Source organism: Barbatula barbatula (genome assembly GCF_947034865.1).
Source record: "Barbatula barbatula genome assembly, chromosome: 10".
Lineage (NCBI taxonomy): Eukaryota > Metazoa > Chordata > Actinopteri > Cypriniformes > Nemacheilidae > Barbatula > Barbatula barbatula.
Genome location: NC_136773.1, coordinates 21624292 through 21650310, shown reverse-complemented (window position 1 = coordinate 21650310; position 26019 = coordinate 21624292). Strand labels below are relative to the sequence as shown.

General features: G+C 38.6%; 1 protein-coding gene across 4 annotated transcripts; it reads right to left on the bottom strand.

The window, feature by feature from the left end:
* Nucleotides 1–224: 224 nt before the first annotated feature.
* Nucleotides 225–24541, bottom strand: mapk8ip2 (mitogen-activated protein kinase 8 interacting protein 2). 4 transcript variants are annotated; one of them, XM_079465857.1, is made up of 14 exons: nt 24437–24541; nt 24118–24309; nt 15980–16085; nt 10559–10780; nt 10410–10488; nt 9814–10008; nt 7278–9605; nt 5797–5872; nt 5433–5605; nt 5133–5242; nt 4929–5051; nt 4741–4811; nt 4399–4497; nt 225–3464 (listed from the first exon to the last, which is right to left on the bottom strand). In XM_079465857.1, the coding sequence occupies exons 2-14, from the start codon at nt 24180–24182 to the stop codon at nt 3392–3394; spliced, it is 3720 nt and encodes a 1239-aa protein (XP_079321983.1). In that variant the 5' UTR covers nt 24183–24309; nt 24437–24541; the 3' UTR covers nt 225–3391. The 4 variants fall into 4 exon arrangements, with proteins under 4 accessions (XP_079321983.1, XP_079321984.1, XP_079321982.1 ...); XM_079465858.1 differs by having other exon boundaries at nt 9916–10008; nt 24118–24514; XM_079465856.1 differs by having other exon boundaries at nt 24118–24505.
* Nucleotides 24542–26019: the final 1478 nt, after the last annotated feature.

Here is a 26019-nt window from a genome sequence, read left to right as displayed (position 1 = left end):
TTAGTTGCCTTTTGTTCATACATTTGTGTAGTGTGAAAAAACTGAACCATGAAGTTGTTCTGGACCAGCGTTGTTTACTTCTTCCGAAGACTCTTCTGTGGAACACAAAATAATAAGGGGTTCTGTGCGCTCGCCTTCGTTGTCCGTTTAAAAATATAATAAGTTAAATTACCTCCAGAACAAGCGGTCCTCAGCTTTGACAAACAATCAAACAGAAACACTTTGGTGACATCAAGCATATAGTATTTTATTCATAAGACCAAATCCATGACAAGGCAGTGAGATTTTTTTGTTGTTTTTTACAAGTTGTCATTTTTAAAGATACAAGATACATAGTTCGTCATACTGAAGCTGTTTCCATTATACAGTGAAGGACTGAATTATGTTTAAGTCCAGAAGGTTGTATTCCTTTTATTTCAGCTACCCAAGCTTAAGTTATCGGTAAGTATTAGATGCTCTGCCTGAATGTGTTAGGGGTTCCACAGCCAATTTGTCACTACAAATCGCTAAGTGAAGGCTAAAACATTTAGGATATTTACTGCATGAACAAAAAATATAACAGTCGTATCTAAAGAATCAGAAGCTCTCAGGAACGAGACGAACATGATCGCTGATTTGACCCGTTAGATGGTGAAATGCAGAGGACGGCGCTTGTGTTTCTGTGCGTGTATGAAGTTAAATTACACATCTGGTGACACAGCAGATCTGTTGCATGTAACTCCGCACAAGATGACAACACATCCAACGGACAGATGTATACCAATGTAAAGCGGATAAAGGAAAGGTACAAATACTAATTCCGAGCTATTTATATCTTTTGACCCCATCGCAGTTGGCTTTTGGTTGTGAGATTAACATCATCAACAATATTATTATTATTTCTTTTAAATGTACATATTTATCTCAATAACATACTCAACAGAAAGGACACAGCATGGCGATGCTGACTCTAGATTATTTACAGCAATCTAAACAAAACAAGTCACATTGAATCCGTCAAGTTTCTGCCCTCTTTGAGAATGTCACCATCACAAATCAACGGGTAACCGTGGAAACAGATTGCAGGCTGCTGGGGTTGCCAGTCGTGTGACACTTACAGGGAGTGTTGGGCTGAGTTCGGGATGGCATACTACCATACGACGAGTTTGGAAGTATGTAAAGTATCTGTGTGTTTGACAACCTTTTGCTGAATATTTAGTATATAACCAAGTACAATGCACGACATACTTTCCTACAATGCTGATCTTTGATTTCTAGTGTGGTGAGACAATATAAATGCCAGAAGTTGGATTTTAAATGCCAACATTTCCAACAAAACTAGAATTATTTATAAAACGTGTCACACGATAAGATCATGTGAGTGAGTACAGTCGCATATGACTTTTTGTAATGTTTATCACTGCATACTTTATGACTTGAAAACCGCTGTTAATCCTTTAACGCAGTTCTAAAGACCATGCTTAACTTGTTAAGATGTGTGCAACATGGTGGACCTCTAGCAGCAGCTCTGAAAACATTTGGAATAGTGTAAAATAGTACGCAGCATGCGGTAAACTGTATGCTAATATTCCATTCCGAACTTAATCTTAGCCCAGACATTGTTTCCTATATCTACCTGTCTAAGTCTACGTTTATGTGATCTAAGGACCTGACAAAGTACCGTATACAAAAATGAACCCCTCAAATTCTAGAATCAAACAGGATACTATTTGACTGCTATAACTGTCTTTCATTAATATAATTAGAAGGCAATATAGTTTTCATCTGCAAGACATTTTCATGTCTCAAGCACGGCCCGGATACGGCTTCACTTCTGATGTAGGCCATTATGTGATTTTAAAATAAAGTCAATAGTCACTGAATGTCAAATGTATGATTGTCAGCTTGTTGCCGCTATTATATGATCGTGGATTGTGTTGTATCTTGTACACTAGACGAATGTAATTGTAAGTAATAAGTGTTTGGAGCTGCAGGGGGAGCCGGTCCGCACAGCTTTAACGCGTCCAGTCAAGGCCAGGACAAGGACTGTGATAAAACAAGTAAGAGAACAACTGTTTCCGACATTTCGGAGGGATGCTCTTTTTTTCATAATGTCAGAATTAGAGCTAAATAGCCTCAGCAAAAATGAATAAGGACAGTTGTTTTTCTCATTTTGCTTCCTGGACGTTCCTCACTGAAATATATACCTGCCATCATCTGAAGCGTGACTATTTTCGACTTGACGTCACAAGGTATCGAGGTATTACCTGATAATTATACAAGATATCTGAAACTGTATTGTTCAACTGAAAGCCCACAGGACTGTGCCAATCTCTGATAGACTGTCAAGAACATTCCCACGACATACATCATCCTGAAATCACAAATTATAAAGAACATTAATACTATTTTTTTCTTTTTTGCCATTACGACATTGCTTCCATTACAATTGAGCAAAAATCTCATTATAATTCTAAACAAAATGTCGTATAATGAGGAAGAAATGAGAATCGTCATTAAGATTATCAGACAAACATCCAAACACAATTATTTTTGGGGGTAGATGCTCAATTACAGCGAAAACAAGTCCACATGTTATCATTTTCCTTAAAAATTCCTATTCTGTCTTTGTATTCAGAAGTAAACTACAGTATGACCCAGAAATGTTCTTGACAGAACTTGTTTCATACATTTGATCAAGTCACCTGCAGAACCTGCAATCTGTCCCACTTTCTCATCCATAGACCCTAATGTGATCATCTGTTTTCACCTACAAACCACTCGAATTATACATTATTTACATTGCGGTGAAATCAGAAACGTACAATAAACATTCTACTACCGGAACAGACAATCTGTAGACCTTTCAAGGATTCCAGGTCACGTCCTACTGCCCAATCCTTTGAAGTACAAATACAGTAATGTATCAGAATCAAACAAATACATATTTACAAACCCAGCCTCCGATTCAAACCTCTGATCGCATTTCATTTGCAGCCATTTCACTGAATTGTGTACGTGTGTGTTTGTGAGCATAAGCCTCAAAAGCCATGCATTCAAACATGTGTAGTCATATTTCTAAATCAGAATTATAAAAAATGAAATGTAACCAATGTATCCATCCCTCACCATGTCCCTGTAATTATATAGTAGAAAAGTTAAATAAACAAGCAATCCATCTCAATGAAGAATACATAAAACGGATAAACATTGAAATAAATAGACAGACCTCTACTGTATGTGGAGTATTCAGCTCAGTTCATGTTGAGAAAACGACAGAAACCGAGGAGGAGAATAAAGACATGAGGCCTATGTTACATTTTGAAAAGGCTGGCAGACGCCCCGCAGTGGCCGAGCCCAGGAACAGACATCTGTCGAGAGGGACAGCAGTTGCCACGGTTACCCATTTCCTCTACTCAAGGTAGATATCCTCGGTCGGACAGGCGTATTCTAGGTGTTCCTGGTAGTACTCCTGGAATGACCGCCTAGAACAAACAAGGAGAAAAGGAGGGTCTTAAATAAGGATTTAATGATATCTACTAAAGGATAGTTATTGTTATCAACCAATCATTGCTCTATGATGTAAAGAGTTAATGTTCTGATTGGTTGAATACAACATGTAGCTTTTTGTTCAACTTTACTAAAAACGTGTTCCCTTGTAAACACCTCTACAATATTTTTGCAGTTAAATCACTAGGCCAGTGTTATATATTTTGTTCAGTTGAGTACTTACAATATCTCAAATGTTTCCAACTATCAAGAGATAATCGGCATTTTAACAAGTGACACGGACCGTGTCTGGCAGTCGTCTATCAATGGCGTAATATCCGCGTTACCGAAGACACTAGATGGAACGCCTGCAACTTTCAGCAAAATGCAGGCTGCAATATGATTGGCTGATGTGATACGTGTTAGCCATTTCCAAAATGGAGAGAGTTGCGTGACAAATTTGAACTAGACAGAGAAGCTGATCTCGCATGTGTTACAGGTGAGCAACAGAAAACCTATGATTATTATATCGATCAACGAGGTTATTCTTATTGTTTGATAGTTTTTTTCTTAATTTAGCACGAGTGTCATGAATATATTTACTTAACAAGCATCATTTTTAGATCATCTGACTAAATAGTAATAAATTAATGTTAGGAATTTCGTCTAATGCGTCTAATTCATTAAATTAAATAATGTAATCAAACGCAACATTTATTAAACGTTATTACTGTACATCACCCATAAACATGATTTCTCATTCACTTCTGATTGGTTATTAGCGCCTTCAGAGCGTCATCAAGCTACGCCTTTGTTGTTGTTTTGAACATAGCTGTTTTGAATGTCGCGCTTAATGCTTCATTCGCGTTTGGTGTGAACGCAGCATAACAGGGATCGATGCCTTATGTGTATTGAGAGCACAGAACTCACCCCACACACTCGGCTACATGTCTCATGGAGTCCTGAGAGACGAAGACGTGACATGCAAACCTGTTCAGCATCGGGTGTTTGGTGATGAAACCGAAGTAGCTACAGGAAAACACACAGATACAGGTTAGCACGGCTTATTTAAACAATCACCTGCATTTCGTCAACCAGATACTGGTGCTGAGTTATTTACAATATTATCCTGTTTAGTATTTACACTTAATCTGTGATTGTTGATCGTGGTATATTGCAACACCTCATTGTACAACATTATCAAAATTGAGAGATCATTTTGCCTGATTGAAAAAAAACATATAATCCTGGCCTGTGTGTGTGTTTGCATACCAGTTGTTTTTGGGATGACATCCACAGAAAGAGATGTTCTTCATTTGGAAGAAGTGACTACATCTGTCAAACTGGGATGAGAGAGCAACACAGAAATTGTATTCAAAACTCTTTCAGAAAATCCTTTAATCTTACAACTAACCCACATTCTCTGTGTATCCATACTGTATTTTTAAAGTCTCTCTCACCTCCCCTGAAAAATCGTACTCATCGTCCAAACTCATGACCAGTTTGACTCCCTGTAGGCTTATTTCCAGCTCGCAGATAGACGGAGGATGAAGATGCACCGTTCTCTTCCTCGCCATGGCGATCTACACACACAATCATATTTGTTCTGCTTGCCTCGTGGGATGTGCAGCTGTCTGACTGCTAATATTTCCTGCTGACTGTACCTTCTGCATGGCGGCACAAAGGATGCCGTTGCCTTGGTGATAAGGAACCTCCACTGATCCCAGGAATTGCACTCGGAAACTTTCCATCCAAGCAGGGTTCCTCTTCATTGCTATGGAAACAAACACATACAGACACTGTTGACTAACCGTCTCTTTGACAAAAGTTCAATTGGGAAGGCCAAAGAAGAAAAACGTATTTGGATCAGAAATCTTTCTGTTGGACTAAATAAAAGTCTGCATTCTTCAATCTGTTCTTATGTAGATGCTGTCAATAATAACTCATTTTACAGATTTTCTTACTCATCAGATCTTTAGTCTGTCCGACGACCTCATGGGCGTAATACGCTGGGAAAATCCCTGTCGCTCCTGTGCGCATGTTGTACCCACGGTACCAGTAATCGTCCTCCTCTTCCTCGACGAAAAGCGGATCATCAACATCTAGCTCCAGCTCATCTGCATGGCGTGGGATGAACCTGCGGTGTAGGCGTTTGCATTATTTGCATCATACTTTCTAAGCAGTCAATATGATGCTTTAAAATAGATGAAAGGTGACGTGTGAGTTTTTTTACGATTTGTGACTGTACGTTTTTATCAACTTTAAACATGCCCGGAGCGTTTAAGTTGAGGCAGTTTTTAGAATGCTGGTAGGCCCAGTATTACTCACCTGAAGACCGCTCTGTGAGTCTGGTCCCTTTCTTCTCCGTTTATAGTGCATGAGAAAAGCCCAAAGGATTCTGTGCCTAGAAAACATACATCATACAGGATATGCATGATCCTAACACTTAAGTAAAACGTGTCCCAATAGGTTTAATGAGCACTAATAATGCAGAATCATACAGGACACATATATGCCTTCATAAATCATACATTTTAAATGCAATGTAACTAAAATGGATCAAAATGTGTGCAAAAAACTGAAATGTTTTTAATTTTTCTACTCACGTGAAAGTTAAAACGCTGTACAATGTGATGAAATCACAGCCAATCAGAACATATTTCATGTTAAACATATAATTAAGAATAATTATAATAATTCTTACAATTAAAATAATTTTAAACCAATGAGAGCCAGTGTTTCTCGTTGCTCATCAGTTGCTGTAACTGGTTCAGACATTGGGTATAACATCTGTGCATGTGTGGGTCACAGAGTAATTTAAAACTCATTTTGTCACATTATATCCTTCATCTTCTGATGCATCTCATTAGGATTATTAAACACCCATTCTGTTCAGTGAGACAGCTTCCTAAATTATGTAAAATGATCATCTAAATCTCTTAAGCTGTACTTAAAAAAGCCTAAAATAGATCAGTGAACGGAAATGAATTTAGATATGGGCAAAAAGCTTTTACCTTTTATCAAGGTAAAGTACATTTTCTATTATTTGTCCGTCTGGTGCATAAAGACCCTTAGTGTACTTAAAATATTAAAAATATATATATATTAACAAGATTTGCTTCTATAGTAAATATATTTTGTTTAGATCTTTCGAAACGACCACTACCGGTCAATGAGTTTCAATTACTAATTCATTATTTTTTATATTCTTCCACATTTTAGAATAAATGTGAACTCATCTAAACTATTGACAAACACAAATGTAACTATGTGAATTGTGTTAGGGCAAAATAAAATAAAAATATGTCAAAACTGTTATATTTTAGCATCTTCAGTTTAGTTACCCTTTCACTCTCAGAATTTGCAAAACATTTCAATTGGCTTTTTTGATGAAAGCTTGATAAATGTTTTACCCCGAGATGTCGATAAAACAATATTAAAAGAGTTTCCATCTAGTCTGGGCTGTTATTGGATCATTTTTCTTTATTTAGTCCAATTTATTTTATTTTAAATAAGGCTTATAAACTTATAAAATATATAAACTTTAAAAGTATTGGCACAACGAACATCATTTTAAAAATCTAATGGTTCACCCAAAAATGAAAATTCTGTCATCATTTACTCACCCTTGAGTTCTTCCAAATCTGTCAATTTCTTTGTTCTGATGAACAAAGAGAAAGATATTTGGAAGAATGCTCGTAACCAAACAGTTCTTGGCCACCACTGACTACCATCGTAGGAAATATTACAATGGTGGTCAAAAGGTCTTCTTTTGTGTTTGTGTTCAGTACATGTGTGTGTTCACTTACTGGAGGACCTCGATGTACCGTTGACAAACACGTTTAGGAACTTCTTGGAGAAAGGCATATCCGCCTCAGGGGAGGAGTCTTCTTCAGATGAGCTCAACAGCAAACTGGGTCTCATGCCTCCAACCATATGTCCCCGCTCATACGCATCTTCATCAGCTGCCTCATCATCACAGATCGTTAAGAGTCCATCACTGTCATCACTCAGTACAGAGGTGCAGCGTTTCAGACTCACCAACTCAAGCGTTGTGTTTTCATCCACCACCAGGGTGTACTTCATCGAGTCATACGCCAACGAGTCATCAACCGGCCGCACGTGCACAACATCAGAATTCCTCAACTCTCGCACGCTCTCGTCAATAGGTGGAGAACTGTCAAGGTACGTCTCATTTTCATAGTTTGAGTGTACCTTCTGAAGATCCTCCAGAAAAGGAGAGGTATCCCGTTCATCTTCATCTTCGTCATTATCTGTCGAGTAAGTGAGACTGAAACAGTGATTGGTCTGTATTGTTGAGAGGTCCAGCGTTAGGCTGTTTTTGACCTCTGTAATTCGCTGCAGATCGCGCTGATCGACCCCCGTCTCCCGACCCTCATCCTTGTCGCTGACTATACTTTCAGTCAAGCTGGGAGAGTCCAGCTCCTTCATTCTCTCCATCATTAGGTCATTATTTGGCTCCTCCTCTTCTTCATCCTTCTGTTTGTTTTTCAACGAGTTCTGACATGTGAAATCCACCGACTCATAGTTTTTTGTCCTTGTATTGGTGTCATGAGTGGGGCTGCTCATAAACAGACAGGAGTCAGTCCTCTTGGCACCCTTCTGTCCATCATCATATGTACGGCTGGCTGATCTTTCCTTCTTCTCTTCCACCTTTACCTCTGACCTCTCCAAGATCACTTCCTGTGACCTTTCTTCACAATTCTCCTTTTCCAAATTGCAGCCATCCGTCTCGTTAAAAGCATCCATTTCCAGGTCAGATGAAGGTGAGATGGTGTCAGAGATGGAAGTTGAACGATTGAAGCATTCTTCCGGGCAGCTGATTGGGTAAGAGCCTTCTGAGATCATCCGGTTGACCAGGTTGCTGAGAAGCCAAGGAGAGTCTGAGTTTTCACTAAGCTCATCCTCAGACTCCGACTCTGAGTCTCCCTCGCTGTTGCCGTCGTAGTCATCCACTGAGGAAATGAGTCTGGGGCCGACGGGCAAGTAGAAAGAGCGCTTAAAGCTCTCAAGGCTGTGGTCAGGCTCAATCTTCAGCAACAACTGTTGAGAGTTGCCATCTTCGCAGGGGACGGAAGGGGGAAGAGTCTCATCTGGATCAGCTTGGTGTTCATAACCCTGTTCGTCGTCGACGTTCTGCAGACCCATTAGTGCTTGGCCATCATCCAGATGCAACATATCTGGGCTGGGATCTAGAACCTTTGAAGGGTCTGGTTTTATTGGATCCGGCTGACCCAGCAGAAGAGATGCTTTCAGACCAATAATACCACCGTCCTGCTCAGTGTCCAGCTCCTGATCCAGTTCTGGGTCAGAGGTGGGAGAGCTTGCTTCTTCAATGGAATTTGTGAGGTGCGAGGAACGTCCGCTGCTGGATTCACTGGTCAGGTCCAGCTCCGTCTCCGAGATGGAGGAAATCATGTTACTAGCAAGTGGACCGCCACACGCAAATGCTGCCTCAAGTTCCCCTTCGATATCAGAGTCTGATCCGGGCGTGCTAAGGTCATCGCTGTGTTGATCTGACTCTGCGTAGCACTTGGTGTTCATATCCGCAATACCGGGATCCGAGGAAGGTGAAGTTGTGTCATTCGCAGAAGTATCACGTCGACTCTGAAGCATGTGTCGAGGTTCATCCACAGCTTCAAGGACATCTGATCGACTGGACGATACGTAGCTACAGACCGAAATTGACTCAGTGGGTTCAATGCAAGGAAACTCCACGTACGAAGAGCCCTCGTCGTCCTTGCAGGCTTGATCATAGGTCTCCTTACTCATGAAGTCGATCTCAAAATCTTTATCCAGCTCCTCATCTGATAACGGAGTCTCTGCGTCATTGCCAAGAGGTACAGTTGAGGACAAGCACCTGCTGGTGCCGTCATTTTCCAACTCCGGGTTATCGGTGGACTCTGTGGTGACAGTGTAAGTGTCGTTAGTGGTTCGGGAATGGCAGGGTTGATGTTTGGCGTGGCCATTCAGATCGTGGTCCACTTCAGTGTCAGAGCATTGGGAAGTGCAATCATCCACAGATGGGGCAAGCTCACTTAGAGTGGATTCCTCTACATCAGGTTTGACGACAGTCACCTCAGAGCTACCAGATGAGTTATGTTGACCAAATGAGCCTGGTTCAAAAAAGAAATGAGGAGGACATATTAGATGTGCTGACAAGGATAAGGAAAAGGACAAATATGTAAAATATGGTAATGGCGGTTACACAGAATATTTGATGACAACAGCAGACACTGATTAGGGTGAAAACATTCAGGACGATACGGTCACATGTTCATGAGTGGTTTTAACAACCATTAACAACACCGTCTGATGTTTTACCATATTCAGGCCGTTCTCGTCTGTTGCCCTCAAAGTCATACAGCAGGGGTCTGCCGGGTGACTGATGGAGACCACAATTTCCTGGTAGGTTTGAGGGTGTACCTTTGGCAGATCCAGTCGTGCCTGGAGCCGCTGGGCATGTGGTAGTCACATGGGAGCCATCCTCAAGACAGGAGTGGTTAGAAGACAAACAGCCTGAAATAAAGAGCAACAACTATTCACAATCTGTCTATTTGTATATGATCTTTAACAGGGATTAAGCGAACAAGGATATTGCCAAATGAGGATACTATAAAAAGCTTGGAGTTTTAGGGGCTTTGATACATAATTTGAGACATAATTTTGACATAAAGATGAAACCGCTTCATATGAGTCTTAAAACACTATGCAAAACAAAGAAAACAAGATGTTGACAAAAAAAAACAGATCTGCCGGGAAAAGCCCTATTAAACACAACTGAAATAAATAAAACAGAGTTTTACAGAAGTCTAATATTGTATGAATGAAATAAGCTTGTTTGAGCAGTAATAACCACAAATTCCTTCATTAGACAAAATGTTTTGGAGTAACAAAAAGAGGCTGTGAGCAACAATCACCCTGTGAAGTCGAGTTTCGAATAGAATCCTGCCAGCTCGACTTCAGAGGTGAGACATTACTGTTGTTGTTCAGAGAGTCCTGAAATGAGAAAAGAAAAGTTTAAATAATTTCTAGTTTGTATGTGATTCAGATGAAGGGTAAAAAGTACCTGTGAAACCGGTGCAGTCAGGTTAAGAGTGGTTGGGCGGCTCTTAAGGGTCCCAAGAGTAGGGGAGGGGGGCGGAGATGCAGATGGTGATGGAGGGGCATCAGGATCCGCTTCCTCTTCTTCGTCATCATCTTCATCATCAATCATCTCAAACTCTTGGAAGTCGTCTTGGAATGAGCACACTGGGTGGTGGAAATCATTTTTTTCTAAAATAAGACAGTCCTTCGGAGAAAATGAAAAGAGAAGAATAAAATCTATTTTAGATTTTTTTTTAAATCTTTAACAAGAAAAGCGAAATTTTGTCTTTTAAAAAATGGCCTTTAGAGGGTTTAAGTAAAACAAAGTGCCTGTGATAAGAAAAATCGAAATATAGAGTCATGCTGAAACTTAAACAGGTGGCTAAATGGACCAGACTTGGACCAAAAGATTATACACAACACAATCTGATATCCATCAACTCTTCATACATCTCCCATATGTCATTCAAAAACGTAATCTTGCTTCTGTAAGTTTGAGAAAGAAATTGTCTTCCATCCATCAGTTCGGACATATTATGTTCAACACAGATTGAACGCACACTTGAAAAGCAAATTGTACTTCACTGTTTAAAGATAGATCCTGGCAGAAAGAATAAACGTCATACAGACATAAATTGGACAAAAGTTTTCCATTTGGACACATGGTTGGATAAAAAAAAGACAAAAATGAGGGTGCTTTTCATTTTATTATTGCTGAAAGAATACCACGGATGGGGAATAACTTTCCAACACTGACTACACAGTGTAGTTTGATTTCATGTCGTCATAAAGTAAAAGAAACGAAATGAAAGGCACATACAGAACCTGGGCTGGGCAACGGGAGATTAAGATCGATGGTACAGCTCCTCAGGTTTCAGGATCCTTCCAGGAATACAGCTCATGCCACTTAAATACCATCCAACATCTGATATTCGCTTCAGCTACAAGAGTGAAAATTCCTCTGTCTGTTGTTTGGCATAAGTGTGTGGGTAATTTCTGTAAAAACGTCCCACACCGTATCAGCTAAACAACCGTCTGGCACTGCAGGGACCTGAATCTATCAGTCATCAAAATCAATAACGTAAACCAGCAGCAGCCAAGTCTACTGACACCCATAACAACATCAGAGAGTCAGAAGAAGCCATAATGCTCTATAGATGTACTGCATGAGTGAGCGAATGAAATATCCAAGGACGAGGTCTCACCTCTGACCACCAGCAATGTTACTGCCGCGCTCAGAGACGGAGTCAGCATTACAGCAGCAAAAACTGTTTTGCTGAGCCAGCCGAACTCACACAGAACTCATGAATGAATGCAGCGCTCGATGCTGACCGCATGCTAAATGCAGAGCAGGGACGAGAAACGAGATAAACAAATATAAGATGCAGTGTTGTAAGTACATGACGTAACACTACAGGAGTGAAACAGGACTGAAGGACAAGATGAAGAAGCACACACTGAAGGTAATATCAGATAGCAGCTGTATACTGCAGTGGATGCAGGATGGAGGTGGGGCGGTGAGCCATTGATGCCGTAGACAAGTATTTATACCAATGCAGAAACATTACCGAGAAAGTTCACCCAAAGATAAAGATTCATTCATCATTTATTCAACCTCATGTCATTTCAAACCTGTATGACTTTCCTTCTATATTAAGAAGATATTTTGAAGAATGTTGGTAACCGAACAACATTGACCCCCTGTTGACTTCCATTCCATGTACGCAAAATCACAAAGACATTTCTCAAAATATTTTCTTTTGTGTTCCTGACAGGGTGAAAAACAATTATAGATTTTTTATATTAGTACAACTCTGCATAAATAAAGTGCTGTTTAAAACTTTTTATCAGTGTTTTGACCTTCTCCGAAGGCTTTTTGCTGACATAACCAAAGTCGTGCACACAAAACACTGTTTTCACATTATTTGTGTGCCAAGTATTCTGTTTGACTTAAAATATGTCACAGTATAAAAGTTAGGTCGTATCCCTGCTCAGCTAATTCTCATCAACAGCATACTGTAATATGCAAAACCCCAGAAACGCAAATCTTTTAAATGTATTCTCAGAGCTGTGATAGAATGAATAATACACGAAGGAAGTGAGAGAGTGAGATAGATTGAGAGAAAGTAAGTAAAGTAATTGGCTCCTATGTACATTTGCTGGTTGGAAATGTACTGAACATTACACATTATTACGATCAAAGAGGTATCTGATCTCCAACAATTATACACATCTGAAAATAAAACACAAGTATACTAAGCTAAATATTGTTGACTATCAATGTATCATACTAACATTTACTTTAAAATCAAGATTGTGATGGGCTAATCCATCGCTGTATTTCAGAAAATTATCTGAATGATAAACATCAGATTATTCTTCACCATACCAGGATTGCATTTATGTTCATTCATTATTTCAACAGTTCCGTCTTGTAACCCTCTAAACATTGACTACGTTTACATGCACCCTCATGATGTGATTATAAAAGGATTTTGGCAATATTGCGATTACACTTTACCACATGTGAATGCATTCATTCAATCTAAATAATGCGATCAAGCTCATGATCGCAGTAAGCATAATCATTGTAACACATGTGGCGTATGCCGATTTTAATCGCAGTAGGAAGGCATGTAAAAGACCTTTTTTAAACACATTTATTATGTTTATAACAAAGTGCACATCTTAATCGTAGATTCATAGAAAACATGACATTCTAAAGTTTGACCGTCAACCCAACTCACTGCCAGCAGTCTCTGTTCCTTACCTTCATCCAGAGACAGCGCGAACACGATGACAGCGTCCGAACCACATCCAGAAGCTGCATATGCATTTGATTTTAATACATTAAAATGGTAACATTAGCCAATAATGCACCTACTGTATCCGAGAGCATCGTTTGTACTGTGTGTATATTATAGTAAAAAAAATATAAAATTATAACATGTAAATTGGAGTGAAGAGGTTTCCTTGTGTCATGTAAACAAGTTCTACGATTAAATTCTTACTCCGATTATCACAAATAATCGCATTATTGGTACACAAGTAAACGTATTCATCGATACCACAAACAGACAGCTATTGGTATAAACCTATACAATGCCTTGTGCTCTAAATGGCACATTAATTTGTGAAACAGATATCTTCTTCTTTTAACAGTCTCTAGTTACATAGACATAGGGACTGGCCCTTCAAACATAATGCAGTGTTGCCTCCATGTGATATAATCCTTTGGGACATGCTGGTGTGCATCTGCATGTACAAGTTTAGTGCCACTAGACGTTGAGATAAAATAATAACAGTGCATGAACTCTGCCTACTTTCAGCTAAACTGACCAATCGATAAAACACCAGCCTGTGGATCGTCCAATCACCAGCTCGAACCAACTAATCGATCTGCCTTTGCTGAGGTCATCGCACACTTAGATGATCACGGAGCATGCGGTTGTGTGAACCACATCACTGCATTTAAATCAATTTGACACACCAAAGGCACGTGACCCTGTGAATCGAAGGCTTCATGCACATGTTTGAACATTTCCGAGGAACACCGAGGTAAAAGGAAGATGGGAGGGTGATGAGAGAGCAAGAAGTCTTGTTGCAATAAGACAAAAATGCAGAAAGCTGATAAGTCTGCATAGCAGCAAACTTCACTGGGTCACTAACCCTTCTACTGCAGCCATGGCACGCAGCCACTGCAATGAAACATTTACATTCCCTCAGTGCAGCCACGACATACACAAGCATGTCAGGTTTATTATCTCCGTGGGGACAGTCCATAGGCGTAATGATTTTTATCTGTATATTGTATTGCCCTAACCCAACCCCTAAACCTAAAGATCATAGAAAGCTTTTAGCATTTTTTTTATTTAAAAAAAATATAGTTCTGTACAATTTATAAGCTTTTTTGCGTTGACACGAGTCCCCATGAATTGGTGTGCATTCAGGTTTAGGTCCTCATCGGCATATAATATTTTTTTACTTTTAAAGCTTTCAGCCCTTGCGTGTAAATGGGTTCTTCGACATGCACGGTTGGGCGTTGACGTGATGACACCACTACCAATGGTGGGAACAGCTACTTCCATAAAAAAACTATATTTCCTGCTCTGCCACCGGCCATCGATAGCTGTTTGATTCAAGTGGTGATGCTGTGTTTCAATTTCCTCTCTATCAATACAACACTATACTAGATGTTTTTGACATGACTGTAAAGGTACTTGGAAATGATCACTGGGTAATAAATAAACTCTTAACAAATTGAAAAAGAAACTTAAAAATTAAGCATAGATGGACTTTTGAAGGATGTCCTCTGCTGTGATGACACAACACAATAATATGTAATGCGAAAAAGATAGATAATACATTGGTAAACTTGGTAAAAGTAGTAACAATTGGTAACAGTTATCCTTAGTTTTTTTATTTGATTTTTATGTTCATTTTATTTCGGTAAGTTCTGTTTTAATGTGTTTGATATTGTTTTGTTAAGCATTAGCTACTTAAGGAGTTGGCAACACTGCTGGGCATCTGCGGGTAAATCATCATAACTAAAAAGGCATACCACTTCAAAGTAAAGACTGTGCAGATCATTACAAAACTACAAAACACAGACCTTTGACACTCTTTTGACTTACCGCGTGTAGTTCATGTCCGTCATCTTTTAACACTGGGACCACTCCATCTATCAGTTTTAAATGATCTCCAAATCCAGCGTTATATCCACGGTTTATATAAAACACATCATTGAAATGCCTTAAACAAACAGACAAGCAACTTCTCTCACTATCGCAAGAGTAACGAGCTGTAGCTGCAGGCCCACAGCGCAGCCTATCTTGAAGCAGCGCAGCCAATCTTGATAAGAGGTTCTTCCTCTCGCTATTTCTTTCACCTTGTTGTGGGCGAGCTTTTCCGGGATAATTGCCCAATAAAATAGGATAGGATTCCTGTTACGAAACAGGGATCCAGACTTATAAAAATCTTTCAGAAACAAGTTGGACACTGGGTGAGTGTATCAAGCACAGAAATACATACGTTCTGATCCTACGTTCAACTCGTTTTTTAACAAGTTGACCATGTTAAGCATGAGAAGCCAGCACGTTCAACAGTGTAAAGAAGTCATAATGCACGAAATAGCATGTCACCCCATCGTTGAGAAGCATTCGAAGCTGATCTGTTCTCATCGAGAACTGATGGATAAACGCACGCATCGATTGGACAGAAATGTTACTAAAGTCAACTGTGATGAGAGTTTCCGGTTCTACATAAGCCGCCAACTTTGGTTTTTTCACAGGTCACTTTGGTTACATGTGTTATTGACAGCTATCGCGAGAATACACGCGTCACATCCCAAACAGTGCTTAAATCAAGACTAAAAGAACAGAAATGTTTTGTGAATGCCACTTACCTTTTCATATGGGTCAGAATCATAATTGAGGCCTATGCCACAGTCATCTGTGATCTCAGACAAATCTTCATCATCAAACTCCTCCAAACTGATGTCATGAGCCGGCCTGCATCAGAAACATAAAATAATGTTTTTAAAAAAATACATTTTACTAAGATTACCCTGCTGAAAAAACAACAGAACCCTACCCAAAACAGTTAATGGTTATAATGGCAATTGTATTGGTCAATGAAAATTATAATGATGTCTACAGGTGTGTGGTGGATTCGATTGGTGGGGTGTTACCTGGCAGATTAATCCTACTTGGAAAGGAAAAAGAATAATGGTTCATAATGGCATTATAATGTAAACCTTTAGGATTTCTGTGATGGATTATTTTGTTTTATTTTTCATCAGCGTAAACACAGAGCAAATCGCCTGTATACAATAATTATAATTAAAATAGCAATAGAGATTATGTCATCTCATATAGGGAATCCTTGCATCCAATTAGGAATGTCCTAAATTTGAAAAAATAATATGAAATCTACTTTATTTATAAATTACACATATCTATATAATTTAGATGCATTGAAAAGGTTTGTGCGTGTTTCTGAAGAAGTATGATTTGAATTATGAGCTGCCAAAATAAATCTGCTGATTCTACACACACAGGTCAACGGCCTAAGAATATCACAAGGTCACTCAGTCCAGCACACTCCATCACATACTGTGTATACACAGTCTACACATTTGTGTTTATACGTACGCACATCCATTTCCTTTTTCATAACCAGCTAGATCTATCTATTATTATGACTAACTGGGTTAGCATGTTGTTAAACAGGGCCAGCCTCTGAATTGCCTTATTTGGCTGTGCTTTGGATCAGCAAAATGCATTAACCCGGATTCTATGCCAGCCACTGACACAGGGACGATTGCATCGCGCCAAAACCCCGCTCAGCTGAGAGCAGTACTGCAATGCAGCTTTTCTGTCAGAGAACCACAGATGCACATCTCTAACGTATGGAGGAGCACAGACAGGAAATGAGAAGATGGAGGAGGAGGGTCTTGTTTAATGAGTGTATTTCAGAAGTCTCAGTGTACATACATTTTTTATTTTATCTGTGCAAATATTTTGTACAAATCTGTCATAGTACTATCTTATCTTTTGTTACAAACCGATAGAGAATATAAAACATGTCAAATTTGGATTGTTTGCAGCCATAGAAAGCCTGCAGTTAGGCGAATAAACAAAATGTCTGGAACTGATTATTATTTAATTATTTAATACTGGTGTATTTCATCTAATGCTGCTCTTTTCTTTAAATGAAAAGCCACTTGAACCTTTGGGTTAAAATGTTTTTACAACCTGTAGCTCAATGGGTAGAGCTTGAAGCTTTCAGCGTCATGGTGGGTGACTGATACAACAGTACAAAATGCCTTGTGCTATCTACCAAATATATCAATGTACACCAATTTCAATGTGTCAAATGCTATTCTTATTTTAGATTGTTTAAAATGGGGAAACAAAATTCAAATGGGGTAATACTGTGCATACACTCATCTCCATACATACAATTCAACTAATATAAAACAATACAATTTTAATAAACAATTGACTAATTAAAAACGTGTGGTTTCCAGGAAAATCCAGTAACTGTGGGATATTTTTGGTTTCTGGTGGCTTATGATAAGTTGCGTCTTTAAGAAGCAATCCCCTGTGTGTCACACTGCATCAAAATGACAGCAATATCATCTGTGCACTTCATAACAACAGCGTTATGTGGGCAAACACGATTAGTGCTGTGATGAAAATCTGGCAGAATGCAGTTTGCAGTTTTTATCTATTTATAGTCTCCATATACAGTGTTCCTTACTCACATGTAAATGAATCAAAGAAATGTGAATTATATTTGGCAATATATGACTCAAGGGGATTTTCTAGTTTGCTAGATTTTTGTGTTCACGGTCAAACCTCAACACACATGATGTTTAATGCGATCATTCTAACTCATTTCCATCATTGAGATTCTACAAAAGAGGAAGACAGCGGTCGAGATGTTCTTCTCCGCCATTGTTGAATCCATTTCCAACTATGCAGGCTTTTCTAAAATCAAACATGAAAATGACGTTGCTTTTAAAGTATCACCAAACCACAAAGCACAGCACACGGAAAATAAAGTTTATATACAATCTCATCTTTTATGATCTATTCATCAACCTATGGTGCATGTGGGTCTGATTTCCGGTTAGCGGGCAGGAGACCGGATGGTGTAGGGAATGCCAGATATTGTGGACTTCCATTCTCGTCAGCTTCAAAGAGAACAGATGTACAGTATTGCGACTGTTAAAGCATGAAACCATAGAAATGGATCTTATAATCCAACCAGTGTACAGCTCTGATTGGTTCAGCGAAATAATCCTCAGATTTGAATAAAATGCAAGAATGTTAATGTTTCTGACAGCCTGCCATCCTGATCGGAGCACAAATATAAAATGCATTTACAGGGATTAGAGAGCTGAACATATTTCGACATGAGCCTCTGTCATAACCTTTACAAGAGATCAAACTTGAAATTGTGGGAATAATCTCACATAAACATCCAGACAGTTGCTTGTATGAGTTGAGAAAGCATTTTAAGGAACTTCTGGTAAATCAGGAAAATATCAGAGGATTTCCAAGAATATCTCTCCTCTGATAGTCATGTGATTCACTTTCATCTGAGACACATACCCATGTGTGCAATGTAATACTATATATAACATACATTACTACATAGAAAATCTCTCAAACGGATGCCTCTACATCACAAAACATATCCGCTTAAAATTTGGGGTCACTTATTCATTTTTTTATTTCCATATTTTAGAATAAAAACTACTCATCCAACTCATTCAAACTACTGTATGGAATAACACAATTGTACGATTTAGTCATAAGATTAACCAGAAATAAATCAAATGATATCATACTTTAGCATCTTTAGCAATTTGTTAAATGTGCCTTTGGTATTTAAATAAAGGAATATTTGACCTTCAAAAAGAAAATTCTGTCATCGTTTAGTCCCCCTGTCGTCATTGATTTTCTTTCTTCTGCAAAACACAAAATAAGATTTTTGAAAAATGTTGCTAACCAAAAACCGCTGTGCCAATTGACTTGCATCAAACGGTTTTCTGTTACCAACATTTTCCAAAATATCTTCTTTTGTGTTCTGCAAAAGAAAGTTATACAGGTTTTAAATGACAAGAGGGCAAATAAACGATGACAGAATTTTTATTTTAAATGTAAGCTATTCCTTAAACCAGCTTCTTAAGGCATCATTTCAACCAGCATCGGGAGGAGTGTTCTTTGTGCTCTAATAGTTTTTTTCTCCATTTGAAAAATATTTTTTGTGAATTAATAAATTTTTCTTTGGATAACTTTTATATTTTAACAATCATGATGGTTTCAACATTAGTGGTGATCCTAAATGTAGTTTCAACATATTTCTGTACTGTAGTCTGATGTATTTCTCTTTACTTATTGTCCATGCTCAAATCTAACCTAAGCAGTGGTTTAACTTTATACATGCAGCCTCTGGAAGAAACACTGCTCTCAAACCACTCTGTGATATTAGTTACAGACTCCCTGCCATACATGAATTATAAATGAGTTCACAAAAACCCGATTCAGCAGCTGTGCTCATACTGGAACGCACAAACACATTTAGGAAAGTGTGTGTGTGGTTGAAGTTCTGAAATAAATGAATGTAATGAATCAGGTAATTCCTGTATTTTTCAGATGCTGTTTATTTATTCTGCATTTATTGGTATTATTGCTCATATTTAGGGTAAGAGTTTCTTACAATCTCCCAAACTAAGCCATAAACCATGTCTAAAGTGCAAAATAATCACAGAGACTTGGGGGGTGAACATTATAGCAACCACACAGCAACACATTAAAATCCACCCAGAACACTTAAGCAACCGCAGAGCAATGCCCCGGCAACCACCCACCGCTGTGGCCGGACAAACTCATTTCTTCTCCACAGAAGATCAAATTAGTGCACTTGAATTTGCATGTACAGTACGTGTGTTTGCGATAAGAAACTGATTATTTAATGTGAAATTAATTTAGCCTTCAAGATCCTTCAAGAAAGCAGCTAACAGCGTCAAGGAAAAGATGAGGTCATGAGCAGGTCGTGAAATATTTCATTCATACCGAAGATGGGGTGCTTTTCACGTGAAATTAATCACAGATCAACACCTGTTTTCCCAATGAACCACTAACCTCTATACAGACAGCCCTATCAATCTCATAAATTAAGATATTATTTATTAGGTTTCTTGATGAGTGTTTGCAATCACCCAATGGGTCCTAATGTTCTTTCTAAAGCCCCCTTTTGCATGCTGTCCTCCCCACTAACCAACAGTTGGCTCCTTCCAGCCCATAAATCTTAATTACAAAAGGTGGGGCGTGTTTCAGTCCCTGGGGATGCAAAGAACTGCCAATCAAAAGACGTTGCCATAGTAGCTGATGCTGAGCAGGAGGTGATGTCACACCATTAACTGAACACCGCTGAGACACAAAGCAGGTTAAGTAGGGTGAGGTCACCTCTGCAGCTGTCACCATGACAACCAGATCCCACCAGAAATGGCCTTAGTTTGGTGAATCGTGTGGCAATTCAATCTAGTTTGTTTTCAATTAATAGTTGCATATATAGAAAATAGGCATTTAAAAAAAACTTTGGTATTTCCCTTTTTGCTTCCCATTTACATCATGCACTTGAGCTTGGCATGGACTATCAAACCTGATGAGCCATGTTATCCCAGCATATGATTAGAAAATGTTCCAAAGAGCATCTTACATGCTTCAATGGAAGCAGGGACATTTTTCTTTCTTTTCCTTTCAAATTATTTAAAATACTAAGAGTACTTATTTAAAAAGTTTCATAGCAGGAATAAATAAATTCCCAGACTTCAATGGGTTCTCAGGCTTTTGGGCACTGATGTATATTTCTTTTATTTTTGCAAATGCGAAACAAGTAAAACAACGAACATGATGATTTTAAAAAAGTATGCCAGCAGGTGACTTTTTTACACATCTTTGTTCTTTTTCCTCCCCCAAAATAAGAGAAATAAAAACCTAGCACATACCACACACACACACACACACACATACTTGACTGTACGAGTCTGCATTAATTATGAATAAAGGAGGGGAGAGACAAAAGAGTAAATGAGGAGAGAGTGGAAATGAGAGATGAACAAGATGAAAAGGTCAGTTGAGCCATACAAGGTTTTTCTAAATTGTGAATCAAATGTTGAAAAAGGATGTAAAACACTGTCAAAATAAATGCATAGATGTACATTTTAATTTATTATACGGCTCTCTGAAGTACTTGATTCGGATTGGTGAACTGCAGCTTTCAACAGTAAATAATTTCATAAATTGATGATTAATGATAATTAAGCTGTAAATTAACTGTTGTATATATATATTTCCTTTAAATCGTTATTCTATGTAAACATATACCTACAAAATGGGCCATGGCGTACCAAAGAGATCTAAAATAGAGATTACCACAAAGCACCTGTATCATACCCAGTATTCTTTGAAAGACTTTTGAGTAATGTGTAAATAAACATTAATATAGTCCTTTTCAGCTATTGCACATACTGTATTTACATATCCTCATACCATCCTGTTTTTCTATGTTTTTTTAATATACTACACCATTAAAATAAATATAAGACACATATTATTATATAGCTGTTCATGTTTTAGAAGTGTCAACAAATCACACACGCACACACACACCTCTTCTCTGACTCCGGGCAGCACAGCTCACATACAGTAATGGTGAACCTTTCACCTCAATCAATATTCCCATCATGACATCTGCACACTGATTACATCATGGGTCACATGACACGCACATACGACAAACACTGGAAGAATATCAGTACAATCTGAAACGATTAAAGTTTTATGAATTATAGCTGATATCAAGATCGGCGTAACTATCAGATGCAAGAAAGATACACACATATGTTCTCATAGTATTGCAGTATTCCAAAGGGAGCAGCCGTGTGCTTACATAAACAACTTGGGATGTTCCTTCCCATTGGATGTATTCTTTACCGCATTAGTTTGTGTGTGTGTAACGCGTGTCTCTCTGCTGGCTTGTCTATGCGGCGTCTAACTGAGAAAGCTTTGTGTTTTGTAGAGAGCAACACTCCTGAGAAACACAGTACCTAAGAGTACTGCTGAGCCAGGCTTTCAAACACACACAAATAATACACGGTGCACACTGCGCTCGCGGTCAGTGAAAATCCCTGCCATTTTAGTACATCCCACACACACACACACAAGATATAGACTTGGGGAATGCCTTGCTCACGTGGACAATTGTCCCTTGTTTTTTTCAAGAGAGAGAGAGAGAGAGAGAGAGAGAGGAGAGAGAGAGAGAGAGAGAGAGAGAGAGAGAGAGAGAGAGAGAGAGAGAGAGAGAGTAGAGAGAGAGAGAGAGAGAGAGAGAGAGAGAGAGAGAGAGAGAGAGAGAGAGAGAAAGGGAGAGAGAGAGAGAGAGAGAGAGAGAGAGAGAGAGAGAGAGAGAGAGAGAGAGAGAGAGAGAGAGAGAGAGAGAGGAGAGAGAGAGGGGAGAGAGAGAGAGAGGGAGAGAGAGAGGGAGAGATGCAGACTGCTTAGTTCCATAACAAAACCATCATTCACATCATCTTTTTTATGCTGTCACTTCCTGTTTAGAGCATAGCTGATATCACCTGCCCTGCCCTGGTCCAGCACGTGGATTCTGATCTACGCTTGGCCTGAGACTGTAAGACTGTCAAATGTGATGTGATCCGTAAGACTCATTCGATTTATTTAGACGGAGGGCATTTTGAATGCTTTTTATTCTTGTTTGTGGTGGGCAATAAGGAAGTTATGTTTAGTCTGAACTGAAGACCATCTTTACAGCACTTAATCTATATGAGTGTGTTTGCAGAAACTGTAAGCAAACAATAGCCTTTTAGCATTGAAGTGCATTCCCAAATCTAGACTTTATTGGGTATGTCAATATCACTACATACACTAGGTACACGTCTACTTGAGTGCCAGGAAGAACAGCAGGACATAGCAGCCATAGTGAAAATGGAATGTCATTTTTAATAAAAAGGTCAACATTTTCATTTTCATACAGACAATTTAATTTAAAAATGTCTTTCATTTGTATAGTTTCAATTATTTATTATCTGTAGATAATAATAACACCCAATCTACTTCATCTGGTAATATGAATTATTTTAAAAGTCAAATATATGAAATATAATTGAAACAACCTGATTATTCTGGAGGTAACTGCATGTTTACTTTATACAGTGAAACAGAATTGACAACACATGGTTTTCATAATGTGATTCGACCCGAATCACATATTCAAACGAATTATCTTTAGTTCTATATACATTCACATCAGACAAACAGAGACGCCTGTGTGCACTAACCAAATAAATGCAAAACGCAATGCGAATTAAAACATAACATTAAAGCTCAAATTCTGTTTGATGGGGGTGGATTCCAGGTAACACTTTATACAATTTTACCAATCATTTTCATGGACATAAAATGTGTCAATATTTGTGTGCCCGTATTTTTATAAATCAATACAAGAACAGTGTGTGCAGGCAGCATAAGTACAGTACAATTCATTAGAATATGGAGTACTTAAGCAATATTACAGTTCAATTAAAACTATAATGTTAAGTGTGATTAAACATTAAATTACAGTTATGAACAACAGGGCGTGGGGCCTCTCCGGTATGCCAATTAACGGAGAGGATGCGTCAGGCAAAAACAATCGACCGTCTTTCTCACAAAGCTTTGGCACAATATTACATATATTTGCATTTAAAGGCATTTATTAAAAACATCCCAAACACGTGCTCAAATGAAAATAAGCGTATTATTGATTAAACAAATTAACGGCGGATGCTGAGCATCAATGCTTTCGGATGCTGGTGCTGTTCTCCGGATGAGTGGTTGCGTTTAAGGACGTTGGAGATAAATAAACATATAATGGCAAGGTTATACGAATAAACCGTCAGTTTTGCGTTAAACTGAAAGGATGCCATTGCCTATAGGATTGAGAGGGAAGCGAATCGATGCTGTGTCTCACCTGCATCCTGGAGGAGAGAGGGAGTGGAAGGTGGAGAGAGAAAACATCTCTGCCCTGTCCGCCATCTTCTTAGTGACTCAAACCAGAGACTGCAGATGTCCGCAGCCCATCCACAGACACTGGAGACGCGGGTGTTAGATATGATCTCGCTTTGATTCGTATTCCTCTTCGGCCGCTTGCTCGACACACCCGCTGGAAATTAAACCATCAAAATCTGACAACGCGGTCCGGTTGACGATCCGAAGACAAAATACAGTCAGCTATAAAAACCATTAGGTGGTGATGTTTATATAGATAATCTTCCGTTATAGCCACACACCTGCTGATAAACCAATGCGCTGTTTGGCGTGTTCTGCGCGCATCTGATGATGCTGCTGCTGATGCTGATGAGAGAGGAGAGGAGGCGTAAGCAGACGGGGTGTCTCTTAGAAATAGGATAAACGGTAGAATGGCATACAGAGGTTCAAAATGGGCGCGGTTTAATAGATGTAGTTCATGGGGGCTATGAATATGTTAATATTAGAATTATTTAACACTACGTGTTTCACACCAAGTTGCCTTCAAAGTGTAAACAACTGCAACGCGTTGTCTCGTGATCGGATGGACCAATTCTATTTGTTTGACATTACATTAAGTCAATATTATCACAAAGAAAATGTAACGAAGGATATGAAAGTCGGTGTCATCTTCAGGCAATGGATAGATTGAAACGATTATACTTTTAAGTTTGCAAATTCCTTCAAAAACCATAAAAAAGCGCCAAAAGTTTCTAATGCAGCTTAATGAGGATTTTGCTTTCTGGGCCACTGAGCGCCCACTAGTGTTTCTGTGAAGAAGCCGTGATTTACGTAACTTACGTGTCCCCTTCAAGATCTACGTAAGATTTTGCTGCACGATGTTGCGTGTGGGCAGAAGAACGATATAAAGTGTTTTATTTATTTAGAAGACGATTTTATCCAAAACGACTTGGTTTGCAGCGAAGCTAAGGGGTAAATATCATAAAATTGCTTTGTTTGTTTGAAATAAATAATTGTTTGCAATGTAAAACATATTTATAGGCTACAGCGTAAAGTGTGGGGTTTCGTATTATAAGTAGTGAAGTTACAATTTATATGCTATAATAGAAAATACCTATAAATAGAATTGCCTACAATATCACAGTAAGCTCAAATCAACAAAAATAGCCTAGTTTCATTTTACACATTTTACATGAATAAATATATAAAACAATATTCCTATTCTGTCATATTTTCATAGAACATACCTACTGTAAAATATGTTCATAGTCCATGCCCACTGTATAATATTTTCCTAATATTGTATTCTGTATTTATTCAAACTGTATATCCTGCACTTGCTAATTGCACTTCTGGTTAGACCTAAACTACATTTCGTTACACTGTACTTGTATATGTGTAATGACAATAAAGTTGAATCTAATCTAATCTAAAAACCAATTTATATCATGTCTCTTTGGACGCGTTGTTCTGCCTTATGTGATATCCATCACATCACGTATTTTCCATCCATCTGCATTCAATGAATTAGTAGGCTATAATTTGCGCCTAGTTTCAGCAATAATTTCCACTAAAAGGTCTAATAGTGCAACAAACGTATAGTAGGCTATTGTAACTTTTGTACAAATCAGATTTTTTTCTTAATTTAAGGCAACAATTAGGAGTTTATCTTTGATTCCTTCAGTCCTTGACTTGAATTCAACCGTGAAACGCAGCTGATATAATTGCACAGATGTCTGCGTGAAGATTTATGGATAATATCTCATAAAATGTAGATAATAACCCCGTGTCTGCCCCACATGAGCTGTTCAGTGGTCGGTGCTGAAATCATTACTGACAGTGCGCCCCCAGTGGTCAACGCAGATAATGCAGGGAACACGATATG

Excerpts from the sequence above, each read along its gene's own strand:
- mapk8ip2 (XM_079465857.1), bottom strand. The coding sequence starts at position 24,182 with ATGGCGGACAGGGCAGAGATGTTTTCTCTCTCCACCTTCCACTCCCTC. Across the intron at positions 5,873-7,277 it reads CGGTACATCGAGGTCCTCCA|GCACAGAATCCTTTGGGCTT; the intron begins GTAAGTGAACAC and ends TATGTTTTCTAG. Across the intron at positions 5,243-5,432 it reads ACAGACTAAAGATCTGATGA|CAATGAAGAGGAACCCTGCT; the intron begins GTAAGAAAATCT and ends TTGTTTCCATAG.